The sequence below is a fragment of the Chionomys nivalis genome, chromosome 2 (assembly GCF_950005125.1).
Source record: "Chionomys nivalis chromosome 2, mChiNiv1.1, whole genome shotgun sequence".
Classification (NCBI taxonomy): Eukaryota; Metazoa; Chordata; class Mammalia; order Rodentia; family Cricetidae; genus Chionomys; species Chionomys nivalis.
Window position 1 is genome coordinate 85,448,274 of NC_080087.1, and position 21,058 is coordinate 85,469,331.

The 21,058-nt window shown below is 47.1% G+C and overlaps 1 protein-coding gene across 4 annotated transcripts in view; it reads right to left on the bottom strand.

Moving 5' to 3' along the window:
• Positions 1-4,440: 4,440 nt before the first annotated feature.
• The window catches only part of Garre1 (granule associated Rac and RHOG effector 1), an 85,150-nt gene continuing 68,532 nt past the window's right edge, over positions 4,441-21,058 (bottom strand). For all 4 annotated transcript variants that reach the window (XM_057761908.1, XM_057761906.1, XM_057761907.1 and 1 more), the window contains exons 9-14: positions 17,673-17,798; positions 13,284-14,275; positions 9,672-9,837; positions 8,015-8,152; positions 7,047-7,125; positions 4,441-6,480 (exon numbers count right to left, since the gene is read on the bottom strand). In XM_057761908.1, coding sequence (XP_057617891.1) covers positions 6,172-6,480; positions 7,047-7,125; positions 8,015-8,152; positions 9,672-9,837; positions 13,284-14,275; positions 17,673-17,798 — 1,810 coding nt within the window. In that variant the 3' untranslated portion in view covers positions 4,441-6,171. The remainder of the gene's footprint in view (positions 6,481-7,046; positions 7,126-8,014; positions 8,153-9,671; positions 9,838-13,283; positions 14,276-17,672; positions 17,799-21,058) is intronic.

The window sequence follows — 21,058 nt, forward strand, 5'->3', positions numbered from 1 at the left end:
AATAAACAAATAAAAATGGTGGACAGCAGTCCTAATGAATAGTCAGTCAAGGTTGTCCTCTGGCCGCCACACGCACTTGCAAATGCGTGCGCAAACACAGAGAGAGAGAGAGAGAGAGAGGGAGAGGAGAGAGAGAGAGGAGAGAGAGAGAGAGAGAGAGAGAGAGAGAGAGAGAGAGAGGGAGAGAGAGAGAAAGAGGGAGAGAGAGGGAGAGAGAGAGAGAGAGAGAGAGAGAGAGAGAGAGAGAGAGAGAGAGAGGAGAGGAGAGAGAGGAGAGGAGAGAGAGAGAGGAGAGAGAGAGAGAGAAACAACAAAAATCACTTCCATCCTGAACCTCAACTAACAAAGATATCAGTCTCAGATGCTGCTGCCCCAGGGGTCCTCAGACTCTGGCCCAGCAGTGCCCAAAGACTCCTCTGTAGGAGGTGCTTTTGATGAGAGCTGCTGAGGCTTTCCTCCTGCCCTTTCTCCTCGCGTTCCAAGGAATACTCAGAGATGAATGGACTCAGGACCAACTGACTACCCTGCTGAACCATCTCCTCTGCTCTTCCGTTTAAAAGGAAACCTCTAGAGACATGGCTCCCCTTGCTCTTGGAGTTGTCTCCTACAACCCCTTTTTAAAGAGATGTCTGGCCTGGTGGCAGTAGTGGCACATTTGCTTCTGATCGCAGCACTCAAGGGGCAGATGGCAGTCGGATCTCTGAGTTCAAGACCAGCCTGGTCCACAGAGGAGTTCCAGGACAGACAGGGTTCACCCTGTCTTGAAAAACTAATAAAAGATGGAGCCTCAGCTTCCAAAACGCTGGAGTTGTAGATGTGCACTATACGTGGGTACAACTACAAGCCTCTCCAAAGATTTGAGTGGTGTTTCACCTATCTCCCCATCACACGCTTAAGCCTTTAAAGAAGATCTGATAGGAACTGCACGTGGTGGTGCAGTCTTTAATCCCAGCACTCTTTAAGAGTTAAGTAATGTCTGGTCTACATTGCAAATTCCAGGACAGCCAGGACTACCTGTCCCAAAAAATTAAACAAATATATATTTGTTCTGGGGATCCAAAAATACTTACCATATATATAAATTTTTAGAAGGTAAACCCTGTTTTCTATTCCCACCATAACAGCCAGGGCATTTTATACCAATACTGCAAACCACAGAGGCGACGAGTCAGGAGCGACAGGGTCCTGGGCCAGAGAACATTCTTGGGATTATGCCTACACGACAGGGACAAAGCACAGCCTGTAGAAAACCTGGCCGAGAAAGTGCATGAGAGCCTGCTCACACCGTTCTCAAGGGCCTTCAGCAAGATGCCCTAGTCCGTGCACCAGATCATAAGAGGACTTGACAGTAGAGACAGGTTTAGAAAGTCCAGGAAGGGTCGAAATTCTCGCCAACGCGGCCCTGGTAAAACCCTGGAGTTTTGTGAATTTGGCACTTCCCAGCCTTTGAGGGAAGAGGCGCGTCCTAAAGATGGGGAAGCTGAGGCAAGCGTATCTGGCCAGATCGTGCCTTGATTAGAGCCTGCTTGATAAGGGTGACTGTGGAGTTGTAGGCTGCGAGTAGGGGGTAAGGGGCCAAGAGGAATGAGCCCGCGGGAAGCGGGAAAGCCAGGACGACGAGCTGTTAGGAAGATGCGGCAGCCAAAGATGCTGAGTCACTCGGCTGGAGAGCGCGGCCCCGCCCCCAGGCTGGGTGGAGCCTCGGGCACGCGCACGCATTCCGTCGGAAGAGCGAGGCCACGCGCAGGGAGGTCGCGAGCACTCGCAGTACCTAGGCTAGCTGCGTGTAGCCTGGCACGTCCAGGGAGGGGGGCAGGGTGAGCGCATGTGCGCATGTGCGCATGTGCGGACGCAGAGTCGGCCCTGCGTGGTGATTTAGAAAACGCCTGCATTTGCACGTCTGGGATGGGTGAAATACACTGGTGCGCATGCCCTGGGTGAGGAGGATGTGCACACGCGCTCTCCAGGAATAATGCGAGGGGCAGGAGGGCGTAGTGGGTTATGCCTGTGGTCTCAGCGCTAGGGAGGCAGAGGCAGGCGTGTTCGATGCCAGCCTGGGTTATATAGCGAGAATCTAGTCCAGCCTGGGCTACAGTGTGAGAACAAAAAACAGGGTACATAATTCTGACGCGATGCTCCCATATGACAATTCCTCTTCCAGTTCAAATAGAATTCTGGTGAACAAGTCTTCAACCCAGTAGAGAGCCTTATGTCAGGTCTGATTTTTTTTTTTTTTTTAATCTATGTTAGAATTGGCAAATCCTGGCCCCAGCAACCCCTTTCTTCTGCCACACGTTGCCTGATAAGGGTCTGGGAATTGTGGCCCTAAGGAGATTCAGTCTTAGCTCTCCTGGGGCTTTCCACTGTGAAAACAATCGGAAACACCAGATTCCTGGGCAGCAAAGGCAGAGAATTTAGAGACTTAAGCAGCCTTTAGAGCAGTGGTTCTCAAGCTTCCCAATGCTGCGACCCTCTAATACAGCTCCTCATGTTGTGATGATTCCCACAGCCATAAAATTATTTTTGTTGCTACTTCATAACTGTAATTTTGTTACTGCTGTGAATTATAATGTAAATATGTTTTCCCATGGTTTAGGTGACCCTTTTGAAAAGGTTGGACCCAAAATAGGGGTCACAACCCACAGTTTGAGAACCTGTGCTTTAGCACAACAGGGCAAGCAGTTGGAGGGAGCAGGGTAAGGAAGTGTGGGGAGGTGGGGAGGGGCGGAAGCCTGGAAAAGCCTGATGCTCTACAGGGGAGAGGACCTAATGGCAGTGACTTAAAGGGATATGGTGTGTCTGAGGATTAAAAGGACCTTAAAAAGACCCGATGGTTTTCTTAATGAAGTTTCTAAAATGGTTGTTGGTACTCTAAGGATGGGGGAAATGGGGTGGTCTCCCCTGTAGGGTAAGAACAAGGACAAGTCTTTGCATGCAATTTGGCCTTCTAACAAGGGCCTGATCCCATGGGAAACACACACACACACTCCCCCGGAGCTGTGATTGAATTTTAAGTCCAGTTGTAAGGTCAAATCCAGGACCCAAGTCAGACAAGCTTATTCCCTGAACTCTCCGGTCATGCTGCCCACCCACCAGGTGGTGGAAGCTGAACCACCAGGTTCTTTTTTCTTTGTTCCAGACCAGGTGGGTGGCAAGGGTGCTCCTACATGGCACAGAGCAGGCTAAACCTATGGCTGGTACGATGCAGGAATTCCTACGGAGAGAAAGGAAGGTCCCGGCCGCCTATGAACCTCAACTGCTGGTGCGCTCCTCCATTTCTCAGACTGGCTGAGGCTTCCCAAGCCCTCCAGGAGCTTCCACCCCAACCCATCCAGGACACGGTAGGGCTACCATGCTCCTTTCATTACCACCGATGTAAACGGAAGTAGCTAATAGTACTGGGCACCTAAGTCAAACAGGAACACAATAAGTCGTCTGTCTTCCTGCAGGTTGTTTACTTATTGGCACTGGGGATTCAGCTCAGGGCCTTGGGCTCACTAAGCCTGTGTTCTACCCAATCACCTGTATGCTGTTTTTGTTTGAGACAGGCAGGGCCTCAGGTAACGTAACCCAGGCTGGCCTTGTATTGATCCTCTTGTATCTACCCCAAAAAGGCTGTGATTACAGATGAGTTTACTGAGAGGAACAGGGCAGAAAAACACACCATTCCTGGGTTTTCTCCTTAGGCTGTTGGGGGAGAGACCAACCCCAGAAAGAGCCCACATCCTTCTAGGGACAGTCAACACCTGCCCATAGAGGCTTTAGTTACACCTTAGAGAGTCCAATGACCTTAGGGGTTGTAGCTGGATGATCTGCTCCCTGCCAGTCCTATCCCATCCCGAGTGGTCTTCCCCTTGACAGGTCTGAGGCTCAGAGGACAAGCTGACCCGGAAACCAGCTTCTGCACATCTCTGCCAGGTGAGCTATTGCTTCTGACATGTGTCTGCTGCAGTTAATTTTAAATAAGATACAGAGTATTATTAAATGTATATTTTAATAAAGCCAATAGTTATTTTACTTATAGGAGCTTTAAAAGTAAGATACAAAATGTAGAGTTCCAGTTTGGAAGGTCACAACTATTCACATGATGTCCTGCTGATGCCGAGCAAGGTAGCCATGCTTTGGCCGTGCTGAGGACACACTCACACGCACATATATGCGCTTTGGCGAGACACCTCTGCCAAGCGCAGCACCTGGGATTACCAGTGTTCGGGGCAAGGCAGTGCTGGCAACAGCACCTACATGGAAACTACACAAACCGCGTCACACGGTCTCACAGCCATGGAGACAAAATGTCTTCCTTAATAGAGAAAAACAGACCAGAGATGACAGTTAGTGTCACCTGTGCTGGCCCAGGGTGAGGTCTTGGGGAGGCACTATGAAAATGAGAGTACTGCCGTGGAATAGAACTCGAAACACAGGGCACTGTGGACACATTACTGAAGGAAAGAGAAAGTTTTTACAAGTAGAACAGCCACAAGGAACTTTGAACAGATTAGTGTGCACACTGTGACAGCTAACACAGACAGCAGCCACACAGGGCTGGTGTAGAGCACGTGCCTGGAAAACTCTATGTACAAAATAGTTCTCTGTAAACATGGTGAGGTGACTATTCCGAACCCACGGTGAAGGATCGTCAGTACAGGCAGAACGGCACCCCCACACAGCACAAAAGACAACAGCCGAGGTCTCCATCAGTTCGGAGACACAGTACTAAGAACACAGGTGGCTGGGCTCAGACACCCAACAGGTCCTCTATAATATTCTTGTGTATGAATGTGTGTGTGCATGTGTGTGGTGTGTATACATAGATTTCTTTTTGGTATTTTTAAATATAAATTTATCTGTAGAAAAATGAGAACATAAATGTGCTATTACAATCTTTGTTGGAAAAGCTTACATGGAGTTAGAAAGAATAAACCATTTATTAGTAGTTAACATATATTAAAATGGTTTAATGATTTAAGAAAATATAAAAAAAATTAATACTGTCAAACTTTCATACCAGAAAATATCATGGATTTTTTCAATTAGACATTTTCAAAGATGAAATATGAAAATTTTAAATAAGTTTTATATAAAGAACTTTCTGCAACCTCAATTAATATATAGTGGGAAATGTCTACTCTATATAGATATATTTATTATTATTTCTCAATTTAAGCACCATTCAATTCTGGATCCATTCTGGCTGGAAAATGTCCCGTCTGTTTAATGGCACATGTTAACTAAAAGTGAGGTGTTTTTTTGTTGTCGTTGACTAAACAAAGACTTTGAATTCCTGTCTACATCATAATTCTTTTGTCTTCTGAGCCAGCTCGCAAATGTCACTGTGGTTCTGAGTGTGGGGGTCTTGGTGCAACCCCTCCCCACAGTTGCTTCTTTTGAGAATGGTGCTGCCTTGGTCGCGGTGGAAGGATTGAGGGCAGCAGGTGCAGCTTTGCTCTGCACTCAGCATGGGCCAACAAACCCCACTGTGCTGCCTCTGCCAGCAGCTCCCCAATCCTGCTCTTGTAAATCCCATGAGCCTGCACCCCTGGGTGCTTCTGAGCAGAGGAGCTACCCACCCACGGGCAGTCAGGTGGCTGCTTCTCATCACAAGTGTCTTGTCTTGTATAAGCTTAAATGAAGACAGTGCTGAGCTAACCTCCAGCCAGGGTACCTGGGGTCTTAAGACAGCCAATGCTTTAGGCAGGAGACATTTTTAACTGAAAACCTACATGAGAAATATCTATAAAAATCAGTGATGGGTGTGGGTCTCACTCAGTGTGTTAAAGAGAAGGAGTTTCAAAGAATGGTCAGTTTTGTTCTCAGCCTGCAGGCCTCATGCCTTACCCACATGCAGGACTGACAACCTTCGGACTGTGTTTTCCAAGTGTGGCCTTTGGCCACCTGCACCAGTATTACCTGAGGTGCTTATTAAACATGCAGATTGCCAGCATCCCCCTGAGTATCAGAAATCTCCATCTTCAGCTGTCTCCCAGGGGTTTGCTACCTTCAAAGTTCGAGAAATCAGGCTTTAAAGACTTGGAGCTGCCAATCACCTCTGACCCAAAGAACATTTCCGTCCCTGGGACAGGGGTGCACTGGTCCTTTTGGGGGCTAGTATCAGCTACTCAGTCCTGGGGACAGTTGCCCCAACAGCTTTGATGGGCAGCAGGCAAGCTGTGGTCAGTACTGAGGCAAATAGGCTGGCCTGCGCTCAGCTTTCCCAGGGAAGGCCTTGAAGCCTTTGGGTGCCGCCTTATGTGCTGGTGGAGGTGGGGGCTGGGGTGGTGTCTGCACATAGGTGAAGGAGGTGGCATTGCAGTCACTTGTCGCAGCCCACACAGGGGACTGCAGCATGTGCATGGTGTCGTTCCACTGGCTGCCGGGACTGGAGACTGCATAAAGTGGTGCAGCAGGGCTGGGCAGCGTGCTGGGCAGTGGGGAAGGGTGCTGCCACGGTGCTTTGGGTGGCCACGTTTTGGTTTTGTTATCCTGGGAAACAGAAGAGAGTTCTTAGTGTCATTTCTGGTGAGTTGTCATTGTGACCTGCCCACCCAACTCCCAGCCTCCCACAAGGGAAGCTCTTTTTTTTTTTTTTTTTTTTTTGGTTTTTCGAGACAGGGTTTCTCTGTGGTTTTGGAGCCTGTCCTGGAACTAGCTCTTGTAGACCAGGCTGGTCTCGAACTCACAGAGATCCGCCTGCCTCTGCCTCCCGAGTGCTGGGATTAAAGGCGTGCGTCACCACGGCCCGGCAAGGGAAGCTCTTATGGTAACATCAGCACTCAGTGCCTACACAATCCACATAATCGTGGCCCAACGGTGGAATGGACACTTACAGGCCTCCCACCACTCGTGCATCCACAGCCCGCCCTTATATTTAACTGATCTGAACAGGAGGTGTGCCAAGAGGCTCTCACATTAGACAAATGGCAGAGCTTCCTCTACAGAAGACTGCATCAGCTAGGGTGAGCATATCTCATTGTTTAGACAAAAATCATGAGAAAATAATGCACCACAAAGATGACCCCTTATGACTTTGAGGCCCAAGGTCACAATACCTGGTTCACATCCTCTACTGTGGTAAGAAGAGGTGGTGAGGGCAGTGTGCTGGTCTCCTGCTCTCCACTGCTGTGTTTCCTGAAAGAATCAAGAACAAAAAGAATGACCACATGGCTTCTTTGTATGGGACACAGTCAGATTAAGTGCCTGGCTCTGGTCTCTAGGTCCCCAGTCTAGGTGTAGAGGGCTTGGGTCCACCAAAGTCAGTGTGACAGAGGAGCCAGCATGCCTATAGAGCCCTTTAGGAAGTTGCAGCCAGCAGGGAAATGGCACTGGCTGTTTTCACAGCTCTCCGAGTTAACTACCTCTGGTGTCTCATTAATTATTAATTAATTATTAATAATTATTAAAACTAATTAAGAGTTACTGGAAGTGTTTAACATGCACTGGGTATGTTGGGAACTGAAAAATATGATTAATATAATCAATATACATTATATACATGTATGAAACTGTCAAAGAATAAAATATTGTATAGAAATAAAAAGCATGTTAGTTTTACATTACAGCAGATCTGTGCCGGAGCTCCTCTTAGACAGGTATAGACCCCACAGGGGCAATTTTCTTCTCTCACAGACTACTGCTAGTGTCCTACCAGTCCCTTACAGATCTTGCAACCCCAGGCCAACCTCTTCCTCATGGAAGGTACATTTTTAAATCTATTTTATGTATACAGTGTTCTACCTGCATTTTTGTTTGCATACCAGAAGAGGGCGTCAGATCTCATTACAGATGGTGTGAGCCACCATATGGTTGCTGGGAATTGAACTCAGGACTTCTGGAAGAGCAGCCAGTGCTCTTAACCTCTGAGTCATCCATCTGTCAGGCCCAGGAAGCTAGATCTTTAAGGTGCCTGCAAAGGCCTTTGTCCCCCACCTGCCATAGGGCAAGCTGGCAGAAGCAACACTCTGGCTTTCCCCGAGGCAGAGCTGTCCCATTCTCCAGTCCTTGGTTTAGCAATCCTTACCTTCTCTGTTTGACAGCAGCAACAAGGTCAGGCCCTGAAAACATAGAGAACAGGCTGTCCCCATTGGCGGAAGAGGTCTCATCACTGGAGCTGGCGGAGTCTCCCTGAGCACCTGCCCAGCCACTGTGCAGGCTGTCCCTGAGAGCAGAGAGAAATGGTCATGGACCTCCCACGACCCAAATCAGACTTTGCTGTCACTCCCTGCCAAAACTTGACATTTTACTTTTGCTTCAAAAGTAACAGTGTCATTGTTGGGGACTGTGGACCTCCAGTCCCTGAATTTCTTGTAAACAACTTGTTTTCCTGTGTTTGCAGCTGCTCTGAGCACGAGACCCTCAGGAGTTCCTGATGGCAAGGGAGTGGTTTCTGGTGGGTTTGGCTGGGGCGTGGCTATCAGTTAAGGATCTCTATATAAGCTGCCCTGGAACACAATAAAGGGGGCATTCTTGTTTCAAGGATGACCGGGGTCCCCATGTCTCTGTCTCTGTCTCTGTGCATACGTGTTTAAATATCCAGCCCCTTTCCTGGCTCACGTGCCAGCCCGTAGTGCAGACACTACATGTCACTACTTCCTTTTATTTCTCAGAAGCCTGTGGTTGGAAAGCGATTGGTTTTAGGGGAAAATAAAGTGGGGACGCTCTCTCACCATCCAGATTTCTTAGCCGGAAGTAATATGAGATGCACATCCTAACTCTCCCTTATGTGCCTGCATGAGTATGTGTACCACCTGTGTGTGGGTGCCCTCACAGGCCAGAAAAGGGGGTCAACTCCCCTGAACTAAAGTTATAGATGGTTGTGTGCCACCATACGGATTCTAGGAACCGTTTGGGTCCTCTGCAAAAGCAGTAAGCGCTTTTAAGTCACTGAGCCATCTAGCCAGCCTGTGTTATTTTTTCTTTCCTCTGAAATAAGGTTTCTCTAGGTAACTCAGGCTGGCTTCCAACTTGCTACAGCTCATGCTACCTTGAACTCATGACAGTTGTTCTGTGTCCACATCCCACATGCCGAGATTGTAAGTGTGTACCACCGTGTCCCACCCTTAATATTCTTCAATGCACTAGAACTGGAGCACACACCTTGGTTTCTGCTGGGCTGGGGACTAAGCTCAGGCAAGCTTTGCACATGCTAGGTAAACACTCTACCACAGAGCTACACACCCCAGGCCTACTCTGACTTCTGTGGGCTATAATAACAGAATCCAATAACTTCTTGGGTTTCACACCCACGCTGCTTTCCCCAGAAAGACCACATGAAACACTGTTCAATAAGATCCCTGCTTTAAGAGGAGAAAGCTCGTCTGTTTTCTCTTGGTTTATTCCTAAGTGCTTATAATTTTTTCTATTAGCCCCCCCATATTTACAATTTTTAAGCTAAAATATTTTAATTTAAAAAACACAAAATATGTTTACAATCTCATATGTGCACTGCATTTACAAGAGGCTATCTTGAAGTACCATTCATAGCAAAGGTATATTCATGTGGACACATCATACCCGTTGGCATCCTAAATTAGGGTCTGACCAATCCATAATTTAGCCGTATCACACTTTCACTGCCCAGTAAGCAGGAATGAAAGTCAGTGAGCGTCCCCTTGAACAGAGGCTGTATGGGGCACCCAGATCCCAAATTTGGCTTCCTTACTGTAGGCAGAACTCACCCTTCTGTGAAGAACTCTGGCAAAGGCCAGGTCCGATGGGCATCATCCATGGGTGGCCAGTTGCCCCGGGGGTTGCCTGGCCGGCGGCCATGTTGGACTTGACGCTTCTGCTGCATTGCCTGGCTCACGCCTGCCACATAGCGTGCAAACTCTGGGTCTGAGCCCACTGTGTTGAGACAAAGGAAAAATCGGAATTTAAGGCCAAATTTTCCTCGTCCTTTCTTCCTCTGAGGATGAGCTGGCCGCACACACAGTAGAGTGGAGAGAGCCTGGCAGGGAGCCATTCACTGGTTGGTTGCAGGCTCTGGCCGCTCCCTGAAGTGAGATGGAGCTTAGCGCACAGAGCTCTGAAGCTGGGGTTGGTATGTATGGGGCTGTTAGCAGGGTTATGCCTACTGTGAGTGTGAAGAGAGGACAGGGGACGAAGCTTCTTGAGGAAGTCTTGCTATGTGCCCACAAATGGACTCTATAGGACAGACTGGCCTGGAATGCTCAGTGTACCCGACTCAGTCTCCCAGAGCTAACTGGTTTTTGGTTTTTCCGGACAGTATAACAGTTTTGGCTGTCCTGGAACTTGCTCTGTAGACCAGACTGGCCTCAAACTCACAGAGATCCACCTGCCTCTGCCTCCTTGGGATTAAAGGCGTGCACCAATCGGTCTGGTTCCAAAGATAAGTGTTTAACACAAATAGGAACTACTTAAAAACTTTTAAGGGGCTGGAAAGATGGCTGAGCAGTTAAGAGTACTTAATGCTCTTGCAGAAGGCCTGGGTTCAATACCAAGCACCCACATGATGGATCACTACCATCTATAATTCTCAGGCACTCATATGGTGCACATTCATATACATGAAAATCTAGGCTGGGCGTGGTGACTCACACCATTAATCCCAGCAATCAGAAGGCAGATATAAGTGGATCTCAGTGAGTTCAACACCACCCTGGTCTACAAAGTGAGTTCCAAACCAACCAAAGCTATAGAGTGAGACCCTTCTCAAAACAAAACAAACAAAAAAAATAAATCTCAAAATTATTTTTCAAAAATTTGTGTGTATATGGGGCTGGGAGAAATGGCTCATGGTTAAGAACATTTGTTGTGCCGGGCGGTGGTGGCGCATGCCTTTAATCCCAGCACTCGGGAGGCAGAGGCAGGCGGATCTCTGTGAGTTCGAGACCAGCCTGGTCTACAAGAGCTAGTTCCAGGACAGGCTCCAAAACCACAGAGAAACCCTGTCTCGAAAAACCAAAAAAAAAAAAAAAAAAAAACAAAAAAAAAAAAAAAAAAAAAAAAAACATTTGTTGCTTTTGGAGAGGACCTGGATTTGCTTCCAAGCACCAACATGATGGTTCACAGCCATCCATAACTCTAGTTTCAGGGAATCTTAAGCTCTCTTCCAATTTTTGCAGGCACGAGGCATGCACATGGTGCACACACATATGTACAGGCAAACCATTCATACACATAAAATCAGAAAAAAAAATTTAACGTGTGTATGTGTGCATGCCTCTGTGGTGGGTGTCTGGAAGCCAGCCAATGGCGCTGGGTCCTCAGGAGCTCTAGTTACAGATGTACAGAACTGCCAGACATGAAGTTTGGGAGCTAAACTCAGGACTTCTGGAAGAGCAGCAGATGCTCACAAGCCATCTCTATGGACTGACTTAAATTTCCCAATGTCTCGCCTCTATGAACTGCAGTATCACATGATGATTTTTGAGCAACTACATCATGGAATTTGGCAAAGCCAGAGAGTGGTTACATCACTGCCACTCAAGCTGAACTCTGAGCCAATTATTTTCTTGAGCATGGGGCATCAGACTTGCTTGTTCAGTGTAAAGACAGCAATTATGACAAAGACCAAATTTCAGAATGCATTAAGATGTGGCAAGCCAGTCAGTGGTGGTGGTGCACGCCTTTAATGCCAGCACTCAGGAGGGAGAGGCAGGTGGATCTCTGTGAGTCTGAAGCCAGCCTGGTTTACAGAGCTAGTTCCAGGACAGCCAGAACTAAACAGTGAAACCCTGTCTTGAAAAACAAACAAACAAAAAAAGATGTGGCCAAACATACTCTGCACAGGGCTGAACAATGCTGTGCAGGGTAGCAAACAAACCAAACCCAAACCAGAACAGAGGCATTTGAAGACATGCCAACAAGAAGGTAACAGGTAAGAAAAGGATATGGTTCAGTTGAAGAAGGTCTGCCTAACATGCATGAGGATCTGGGCTGCCTCTACAGAAAAGACAGAAAAACCCCAAAAGACAAGAATAGTAAGTGAAATGTGAACCCACCCTGCATACTGTGAACCTCCAGATTGGCAGAGACTAGGGCATAATCCTGTTAAGATGCCTGTTCAGGAGAAGGAAAGGACCACTGGGGGAGGGGGCAAAAGAGGTAGCTATGAGCAAAATGCAAAATGACAGAATGAGCCAAGTGGATGTGGCACACACCTTTAATGCCAGCACTTGGGAGGCAAAGCAAGCAGGTCTCTGAGTTTAAGGCTAGCCTGGTCTACCAACTGAGTTCTGGAACAGCCAGGGCCACACAAAGAAGGTAAATAAATTTAAAAATTGAAAAGGGAACTGGGCAGTGGTGACGCACGCCTTTAATCTGCACTCGGGAGGCAGAGGCAGGCAGATCTCTGTGAATTCGAGGCCAGCCTGGTCTACAAGAGCTAGTTCCAGGACAGGAACCAAAAGCTATGGAGAAACCCTGTCTCAAAAAAAAAAAAAAAAAAAAAAAAAAAATTTTGTGTGCTTGCTTCACCTGCATGTCTATCAGTGCACCACATGCACACAGCACCCACCCAAACTAGAAGAGGAAAGTGACCCTGAGTCCTCTGCAAGAGCAGCTGGTACTCTTAACCACTAAGCCATCTTTCCAAGCCCAAGATCCCAAACTGAAAACCTACCATGGCTACAGAGGAAGTCTCAGAACAAGCTGGCAAATTAGTGAGACTCTGTTTCAAAAGAAAAAATGTAAGATAGGCTGGGTATACGGCTAGTGGTAGAGTGCCTGCTTACCATATGAGAGGCCCTGGTTTCAATCCCCAGTACCAGAAAGAGTAAAACATAAAATAATAACAGGATTACAAAATTGCGGCTCATCAGACAGTGGGGGTGCACGCCTTCATGCACACCTCTAACCCCAGCACTCAGGAGGCAGAGGTAGGCAGACCTCAGAGTTCAAGGCAGCCTGGTCTACAGAGCGAATGCCAGGACAGCCAGGGACACAGAGAAACCCGAGAGAGAGAGAGAGAGAGAGAGAGAGAGAGAGAGGGAGGGAGGGAGGGAGGGAGGGAGGGAGGGAGGGAGGGAGGGAGAGAGAGAGAGAGAGAGAGATCGATCCAGGGTCTCAAGACAAATAATGGTTCTCCCTTACTTTTTCAGCCACTTCCCCAATCTGCTTTCCTTTCCTGCTACATCTCCCCTGCACTTGCCTCCACCAGACACTTCCCTCCAGACAGCTGAGGGCAGGGGCTGGCGCTTACTAGTAGAGCGTACTAGTACACACAAGTGCTGTACTTTCATAAGGCTGTGGGATTAGGCCTCCAGGAATTCATCAGCAACTGTGTTATATTTTTTTAATGTGGTGAGCAGTGGGAAGGCCTCACCTACCTGCAGGATCAAAAGGCAAAATCTCTCCCAACATTCCAAAGACTCCATCACTTTGGTCACGGTTTGGCCAGGTGTTATTCCTAGGTCCCTGTGGCTTCTGTCCCAAAACTTCTGACATCACATTGTCCATATAGCTGCTCACTAGGCCCAAGCTGTACAAATCAGAGCTGAGATCAGAAATGCCAGGCCACTGACCAAGAGGAGACAGACCCGCTGCCATGGGAGGTGCTGGCTGCTGAGATGAGCCATGGACCCATTTCCCAGGTGCCCGAGGCTGGGGTGGAGTCTGCTGTGATCCAATGGGTTGGAGCAGGTGTTGGTAGTACTGGACCTGGGGCTGCTGTTGCTTTGGAGACTGCTGCTGAGGTGCCAGAGGTGTGTGTGCTCCAGCCTGGGGTGGCCGTAATGGAGGGGCCATTGGCAGTGATGGCTGCTGTGGTTGAAGGGCTCCTGTCTTCTGTTCAGTCACCATGGCAGTGGCAGTAGAATTACGCCTTGTCACTAGTGGGGACCCCTGATGTGACTGGCCCATGTTAAAGCCTGAGAGAAAATCTATCACTTCCTGCATTTCCTGGTCAGTGGGTAAGTTCATGCCCTTCTCGTCCTTGCCATCGTCCCCATGCAGGAAGTTCTCATGTCTCTCCAGGAGAAAACCATTGACCATTGGATTACTGGAATTCTGAGCCGACTGGGAAGGGTCTGTAGTCCTAGGGAAGTTACCAATGTTCAAAATGCTCTGTAACCGTGTATCCATATTGCCTGGCATCTTGGCCTTCTCCTCTGAACACACAGCTGTGAAGACGTTTTTGGAATAGTGTGTGCTGCTGGAGGTGGTGCACGACACTTTCTTGGTGAACCGAGATGTCAGTTTGGAGAAGGTCTTCTGCAGACCTGAGGACTTGCTTCCGTTTCCAGATGGCAGGTCAGCCTGGTTCCCAAAATCACAGATGTCCCTTTGCAGCTGGATCTGTATACAGGGTAAAGCTTGTTCCCTATATGAACAAGAGAAAAAGAAAAGAGGACATCTTAAGTTGAAGAACAAAAGCCTCTTTTGTGTTGATTACTAACTAGCCTGGTGATGGTTACTACTGATTACTAACTAGCCTGATGATGGTTACTACTGATTACTAACAAGCCTGATGATGGTTACTACTGATTAGTAACAAGCCTGATGATGGATACTACTGACTACTAACTAGCCTGATGATGGTTACTACTCATTACTAACTAGCATGATGATGATTACCACTGATTACTAACTACTATGATGATGGGTACCACTGATTACTAACTACTATGATGATGGGTACTACTGATTACTAACAAGCATGATGATGGGTACTACTGATTACTAACTACTATGATAATGGGTACTACTGATTACTAACTAGCATGATGATGCTTGAAGCCCCAGCACCACAGAGTGAGCAAGTAAGCTACAGGGAGAGACAGGAAGACAGGAAGGAAAGAGTGGAGAAGAGCCAAGAATGTGCCTGACTTTGAGAAAAAGACCTTTTTGGTGGTGCCCTGAAATTTTTTATTTATTTATTTTTGAGACACGGCTTCTCTGTGAAATAGTCCTTGTAGCGCCTGCACTATGGGACGGTGAGTGAGCTGGGAACTAAGCTGGAGACTTAACACATGCACACACAGACAGACACGGGGACATGGGTCATCCTTGATACAAGAGTGCCAAGTTTACTGTGCTCAGGGGAAGCTTATATAGGGATCCTTAACTGATAGCCATGCCCCAGCTCTTGGAATCTTTCAGCTGTAGGCCTCATCAGAACCCACTCCCCTGCCATCAAGGTCTTGTGCTCAAAGCACCTGCAAGCAGAGGTGTTTTGCTCAGTTCACTCCAGCAGGCAAAGGGTCTGAGACAGGCAAAGAAAGTCAAGGGGCCAGGGATCTGCAGCTCCCAACAAGTTCTGGCTATCCTAGAACTCACAGAGATCCACCTGCCTCAGCCTCTTAGTGCTGGGATTAAAGGCATGTGCCACCACCACCTGGCTTGGTTGGCTATTTATTTATTTATTTACTTATTTATTTAAATCAACCTGACATTAAGTTAGTCATCTGAGAATTGGAACCTCCATTGATGGGCAATGCTATAGGGTAAGACTATGAGCATTTTCTTGATCATTGATTAATGAGGGAGACCCCAGCCCACTATGGGCAGTGCCACCCATGGGCAAGTAGTCATTGGATGTATAAGAAAACAGCTTTGCAAGCCATATAAATCAAGCCAGTAAGCAGCATTCCTCCTCAGTCTCTGCTTCATCTCCTGCCTCCAGGCTCCTGCCTTGGCTTCCTTAGATGATGGACTGTATAATCTGTAGCCAAATCAACCCTTTCCTCCCCTAGTTGATTTTGGTCATGCATGGTCTTTATCATAGCAACAGAAGGTAAACTAGGGCAGGTGGGTGTACTGGGTTCATCTGCTTTATATATAAAGAAATGAATACCCAGTGCCTAACATAAGGCTGTGAAATGGTAATGTCTAGAGCTGGAGTGACACCTACGTATAGCACACAAGAGCAGGCCCTGGCTAGTGTAGAGGTGCAACTGGCAGATTCAGCAGAAAAACAATGGACAAATGCAAACAGTACGAGGCTGGGGCGGGGGTTAGGGCCACTATGTATTATTGATGCTGTTACTTCCAAGGATATATATATATATATTTTTTGGTTTTCAAGATAGGGTTTCTCTGTGTAGCTTTGGAGCCTGTCCTGGAACTAACTCAGTATGTAGACCAGGCTGGTCTCAAACTCACAGAGAATCACCTGTCTCTGTCTCCCAAGTGCTGGGATTAAAGGCAGTGCATCAACACCAGCACTTTGAAGAATTTCTGAGTACTCTTTCTTTCCTTTTTTTTTCCTTTTTGGTTTTTTGAGACAGGGCCTTTCTGTGTTGCCCTAGTTGTCCTGGAACTGACTATGTAGACCAGGAGAATACTATAGATAATATGGCATGAGGCAGGGGACAAGGCAGCTGATGGCTGCTATGACCCTTGACAAGACATTTCACTGAACTCGTCATGTGTTAAGAGGAGAAAGCCGGGTATGGCTGCTTGTCATGCTAGGAGATGCTTTCAAAAGCTACAGGCTATTGGACACAGAGTAAGTTTGAGGCCAGTCTGAGGTACAGATGGAGTCTGTCAGGAGAGGAAAGGAATAAATGAGGGCACTGAAAGGACCAGAGATGGCACAGGGCACAGCAAGATCAAGTTCTCAGCACAAAGATTTATTTGCCCCAGAGAGACAAAGACAGGGGAGAGGGGAGGAAAGGGACAAAGGACTGCCTCTGGATAGAGAGACAGACCCATAGGCAAGTGGGAGTTTATAAAAGGAAAAGGAAACAGTGTTAGGATGAGTTTGTTTGTTGTGATTGGGCATGTTAATTAGGGTAGCCAAACGGGGGCCTTTTTTGAGGGGTGGAGTTTCAAGACAGGATTTCTCTTGAGTAGTCCTGGCTGTCCTGGAACTCAGTCTTGGAGATCTGCCTGTCTCTGCCTCCTGAGTGCTGGGATAAAAGGCATGTGCCACTGCTGCCTGACCAAAGGGGGGCTTTCCATTGCTGGACTTCAATACTTTGGTAGCTGGACCCTAGTGATCTGCCTTAGGAATGAGTCTGGCATAAGAAAGTGTCCAAACATGGGACTAGACCTTGGTGGCTAGTTTTAGGGATATAGTCTAAAGTTCACAAGGGAGAGGGAAGGAGGAAGGGCAAGGCCTGCCAGTGCCATGTTTGCTGTGCTGGGGCCTGCTAGGGCCTGCTAGAGCCCCTCAGGCATGGCTGAAGTGCTAATACGAACAACTCACAGAGTAATTTTCTAACTTTCAGCTACTTCCAAGTACAAATAAGCTTCATGAAAGATACATTTTCTACACTTTTCTCTGCTTTTGTTTATGAGAATGGAAACTGGAGCAAAAGTTTTCTCCACGACCTTCCTTTCTGATTAAAACACTGAAGGCCAAGTGTTAACAGATTAAAAACACAGGTAACAGAGAAAGAAGAAATCTTGCTCTATTCTGGCATCTTTTCTGCATGTTTGACCTATCTTGAAATAAAGGCACCAGGAAGTTCTCTTTCTTGGGTTTTGAAACAAGGTTTCTTTGTGTAGCAGCTCTGACAGTCCTGGAACCCACTCTGTTGACTAGGATGGCTTCTAACTTAGAGAGATGGGCCTGCCTCTGCCTCGTGAGTGCTTAGGTGTGAGCCACCATCGCCGTGCTAGGCTTCTTTCTTGCTTTACTTACTCACACATATGTTCTGTGGCATGAGCACACATGGATCATGCTTGGTTGTATGGCTATAGTGCTCCTGGCTGTGGCTCTAAAATGCAAACCACTTGTACAGCTAGTTCAAATGAGTCAAGGGGACAACAACCTCCCGGCCCTCCAGCGGCTTAGGTCCAACACAGCTGTGTACAGCACATCCACCAGACCCAGGGTCTTCTCAGGATCCAGACTTCTCTGCAGCAGGGACATTGTTGCAGGGTCTTCCTTCAGGCACCTAGGCACAAACCAGGTCACATTAGTCTTGGCCATACTTCTCTGTACAGGTGTTCAGAGAAAGCATTATGGAAAAGACTTCAACTTACATACTTTTAGCATAAAAAACCAAAAAACAAAAAACAAAAAATAAAAACAGTGCCAGGTAAGGTAGTGCATGCCTTTTAGTCCCAGTAGGCAGATGTCTGTATACATAGAGACTTCAACAGAGGGAAACTTGTTCCTCCAACCCCCAAGAAAACACCCAACCTAGGGAGAACAGAAACAGTAAGTCTGACACTAGAATTCCTGTGTAAAAGGAGAGAAAACACTGGCACCATGGGTCTCTCAATGGGAGCATTGATGGAGGAGGGTCATTGGTTAAAAAATAAAGAAACTGCTTGCCCTCATAGGTTAGAACATAGGTGGATGGAGTAAACAGAACAGAATGCTGGGAGGAAGAGGAAATGAGCTCAGACGCTATGCTCCCCTCTCCCGGGCAGATGCAGGGCAGCTCCTCTGAGAGACGGATGCCATGCTCTCCTCTCCAGAGCAGGCACGATGAAGCTCCGACCCAGGATGGACGTAGGCTAGAATCTTCCGGGTAAGCACACCTTGGGGTGCTACACACATGAATAGAAATGGGTCAAGCACTGTTTAAATGAACACAGTTTGTGTGTTGTTATTTTGGGGCATAAGCTAGCCAGGCGACCAGGAGCTGGGGCGGCAGGAACACAGCCCGCAGCTCCTCACTACAGAGCATGATCCAGCAGAGAGCATGCTCAGACAAGACATGACACACATAGGGCGCATGGCTGTAGAAGAGCATATTTAAAGAAAGCTAGACTTTCCACTGTAAGAGGGAAACACTGTCAAATGTTTTCTAAGGCATCTAGTACACATCTAACTAAAGAAAATCTGAGCTGAATCTTCTTTACTTTACTCTCGGAATGTGAACATTAGCCTAAAAACTGGGTATCATTTAACAAATTTCTTATAAAACCTATTTCCTATTTCATGTATTTTTTTGAATAAGAGTGAAAGTAGATGCATGCAGCTGAGACCATCTGCACACGTTTGGGCTCTGAACTCTGATAATTTCCAGAATGACAAGGATGCCTAGAAGTGTCATTTGTTCTAGTTTGGTTCCTGACACAGTGCTTTATTTTGCTTTATTTTTTAGTTTTGGTTATCAAGACTGGGACTGTGTATCCCTGGCATCCTGGAACTTACTCTGTAGACCAGGCTGGCCTGAAACTCAGGGATCCACCTGCCTCTGTCTCCCGAGTGCTGCCCAGTGACATAGAGCTTTTAAATTACTTGGAACTTCCTAGGTGATGTGGGTGTTTTGGTAGTGTTGGGGATGGAGCAAAGAGGAGCACAGATGCTGCACACATATCTGTAACTCAGATGGAATATCAGCTCCAAATTGCATTTCATTCTACTGAGTTTCTCCGCTGATGGACTCCTGGGTCCATCAGGATGGGGGCTGATCACTAGAAAGACCAGAGCTCCATGGGAAGCTTGGGAAGACCTTCAGCGTCACTTTCCCAGCCTATGAAGGCAGACTTACATGATAAAATCACTAAAACTGGAGAACTTCCACTCAAGGTGCTAGGAGAGGTTGGGGGCTTCACGCCCTTCCCATTTAACTTTCCATGTACCCTTCCTTTGGCTGTTCATCTATCTCTACTGAGGGATCCTTTATAAGTAGCCCATACTTACATGTTTCTGAGTTCTAGGAGCCATTACAACAAATTATCAAACGTGAAGAAGAGATTCTGGGAACTCCCAATTACAGGCGATTGGTCAGAAAGGACAGGTAACTCCTGGGCTTGGATATGAAGTGGGAAGTAGATTTGTAGGACTGTGAGTCATTGACCTACTGAGCTTTGTGTTAACGTTGGGTGGTTTGCACCAAATTCAAGTGTCTGCAGAAAATCGGAGAACTGCTTGGTGTGGGAAGCCCAGTGTTTGCTAAGTGTTCTGTGAATGAGAGACTCCATAGGCCTCCATGGATTTCCCTGTCTAGCAAGAAGAGGCTGATGTGATTGTTAGGTTTGTGTGTTTAATTATTTTATGTGTATGTGTTGGCTACATTTCTATGTACCATGTGCATGCCTGATGTCCACAGGGGTCAGAGAGGATATTAGAACCCCTGGAACTAGAGTTACAGATGACTGTGAACTACCATGTGGGTGCGGAGAACCGACTCCTCAGCAAGAGCAGCCAGTGCCTTTAACTGCTGAGCTATCACTCCAACCTCCTCCTACCCCAATCTCCATTTTACACTTTCGAAATAGGAGGCTGTCTTTGAATTTATACTTTCTACTCTTCTGAGTACTAGGATAGGAAGTGTGGGCTACAACACCTGACTTAAGATAGTTTTTGACCAAATTTAGACACAACCCTCAAGTCGAGGGTTTTTATCTATCTCCAAATTACTCTCCCTCTTATTATGGCCCTTAAAGGCCTGTCACCTTGTCCTAAGGTCTTCCCTGTTCTGACTAGATTTGTCACACCTGAGGGCCTTTGCCTGGACAGCTCTCAGAACAGTCAACCTCCTCTTGGGACTACTGTGTCCACTACAGTCTCTCCACAACAAGCCTCTTCTTTTTTAAAAAAGTTTATTTATTATCTATACAGTGTTCTTCCTGCATGTGTGCCTGCAGGCCAGAAGAGGGCACCAGATCTCATTACAGATGGTTGTGAGCCACCATGTGGTTGCTGTGAATAGAACTCAGGACTTTTGGAAGAGCAGCTAGTGCTCTTAACCTCTGAGCCATCCATCCCTCCAGCCCACAAGCCTCTTCTTGATTGGAGAGCTAACTGTCCAAGAAACAGGCTTTCTGCCAGTTCTTGGGCACTTTGCAGCCATTTGGAAGGGGGCAGCAGTACTCCCAACATGACTTGGCTAGGGAACAAACGTAAATATGGGGATGAGAACCAGTCAACAAAGAAGTCTGACGCTGGCTTCCTAGGAGAGCTTGTTTAACAGATCAAGATTTGAACACCCAGTTCCCTTGGCTGCAACAACTGCTCCAGGTCCCTCGGCCCAGGGACTACTTCTCAATGAGCCCAGGCTTGCCACTGTAGTTTTACCAACTAAGCAATTATTTGCTGCTGACAAAAAAGGAATGCTATAGTTCCTAGTTATTTATTTTTCTGAGAAATTAACAAATCAAGTTTTAGTTTATGCATTAGCCTTGAAAGCTGACCAATAAAATACCTTTAAGACTGTCCAGGAGCCTAGATGACAAATCTTTTGAGACTCATTTAAAC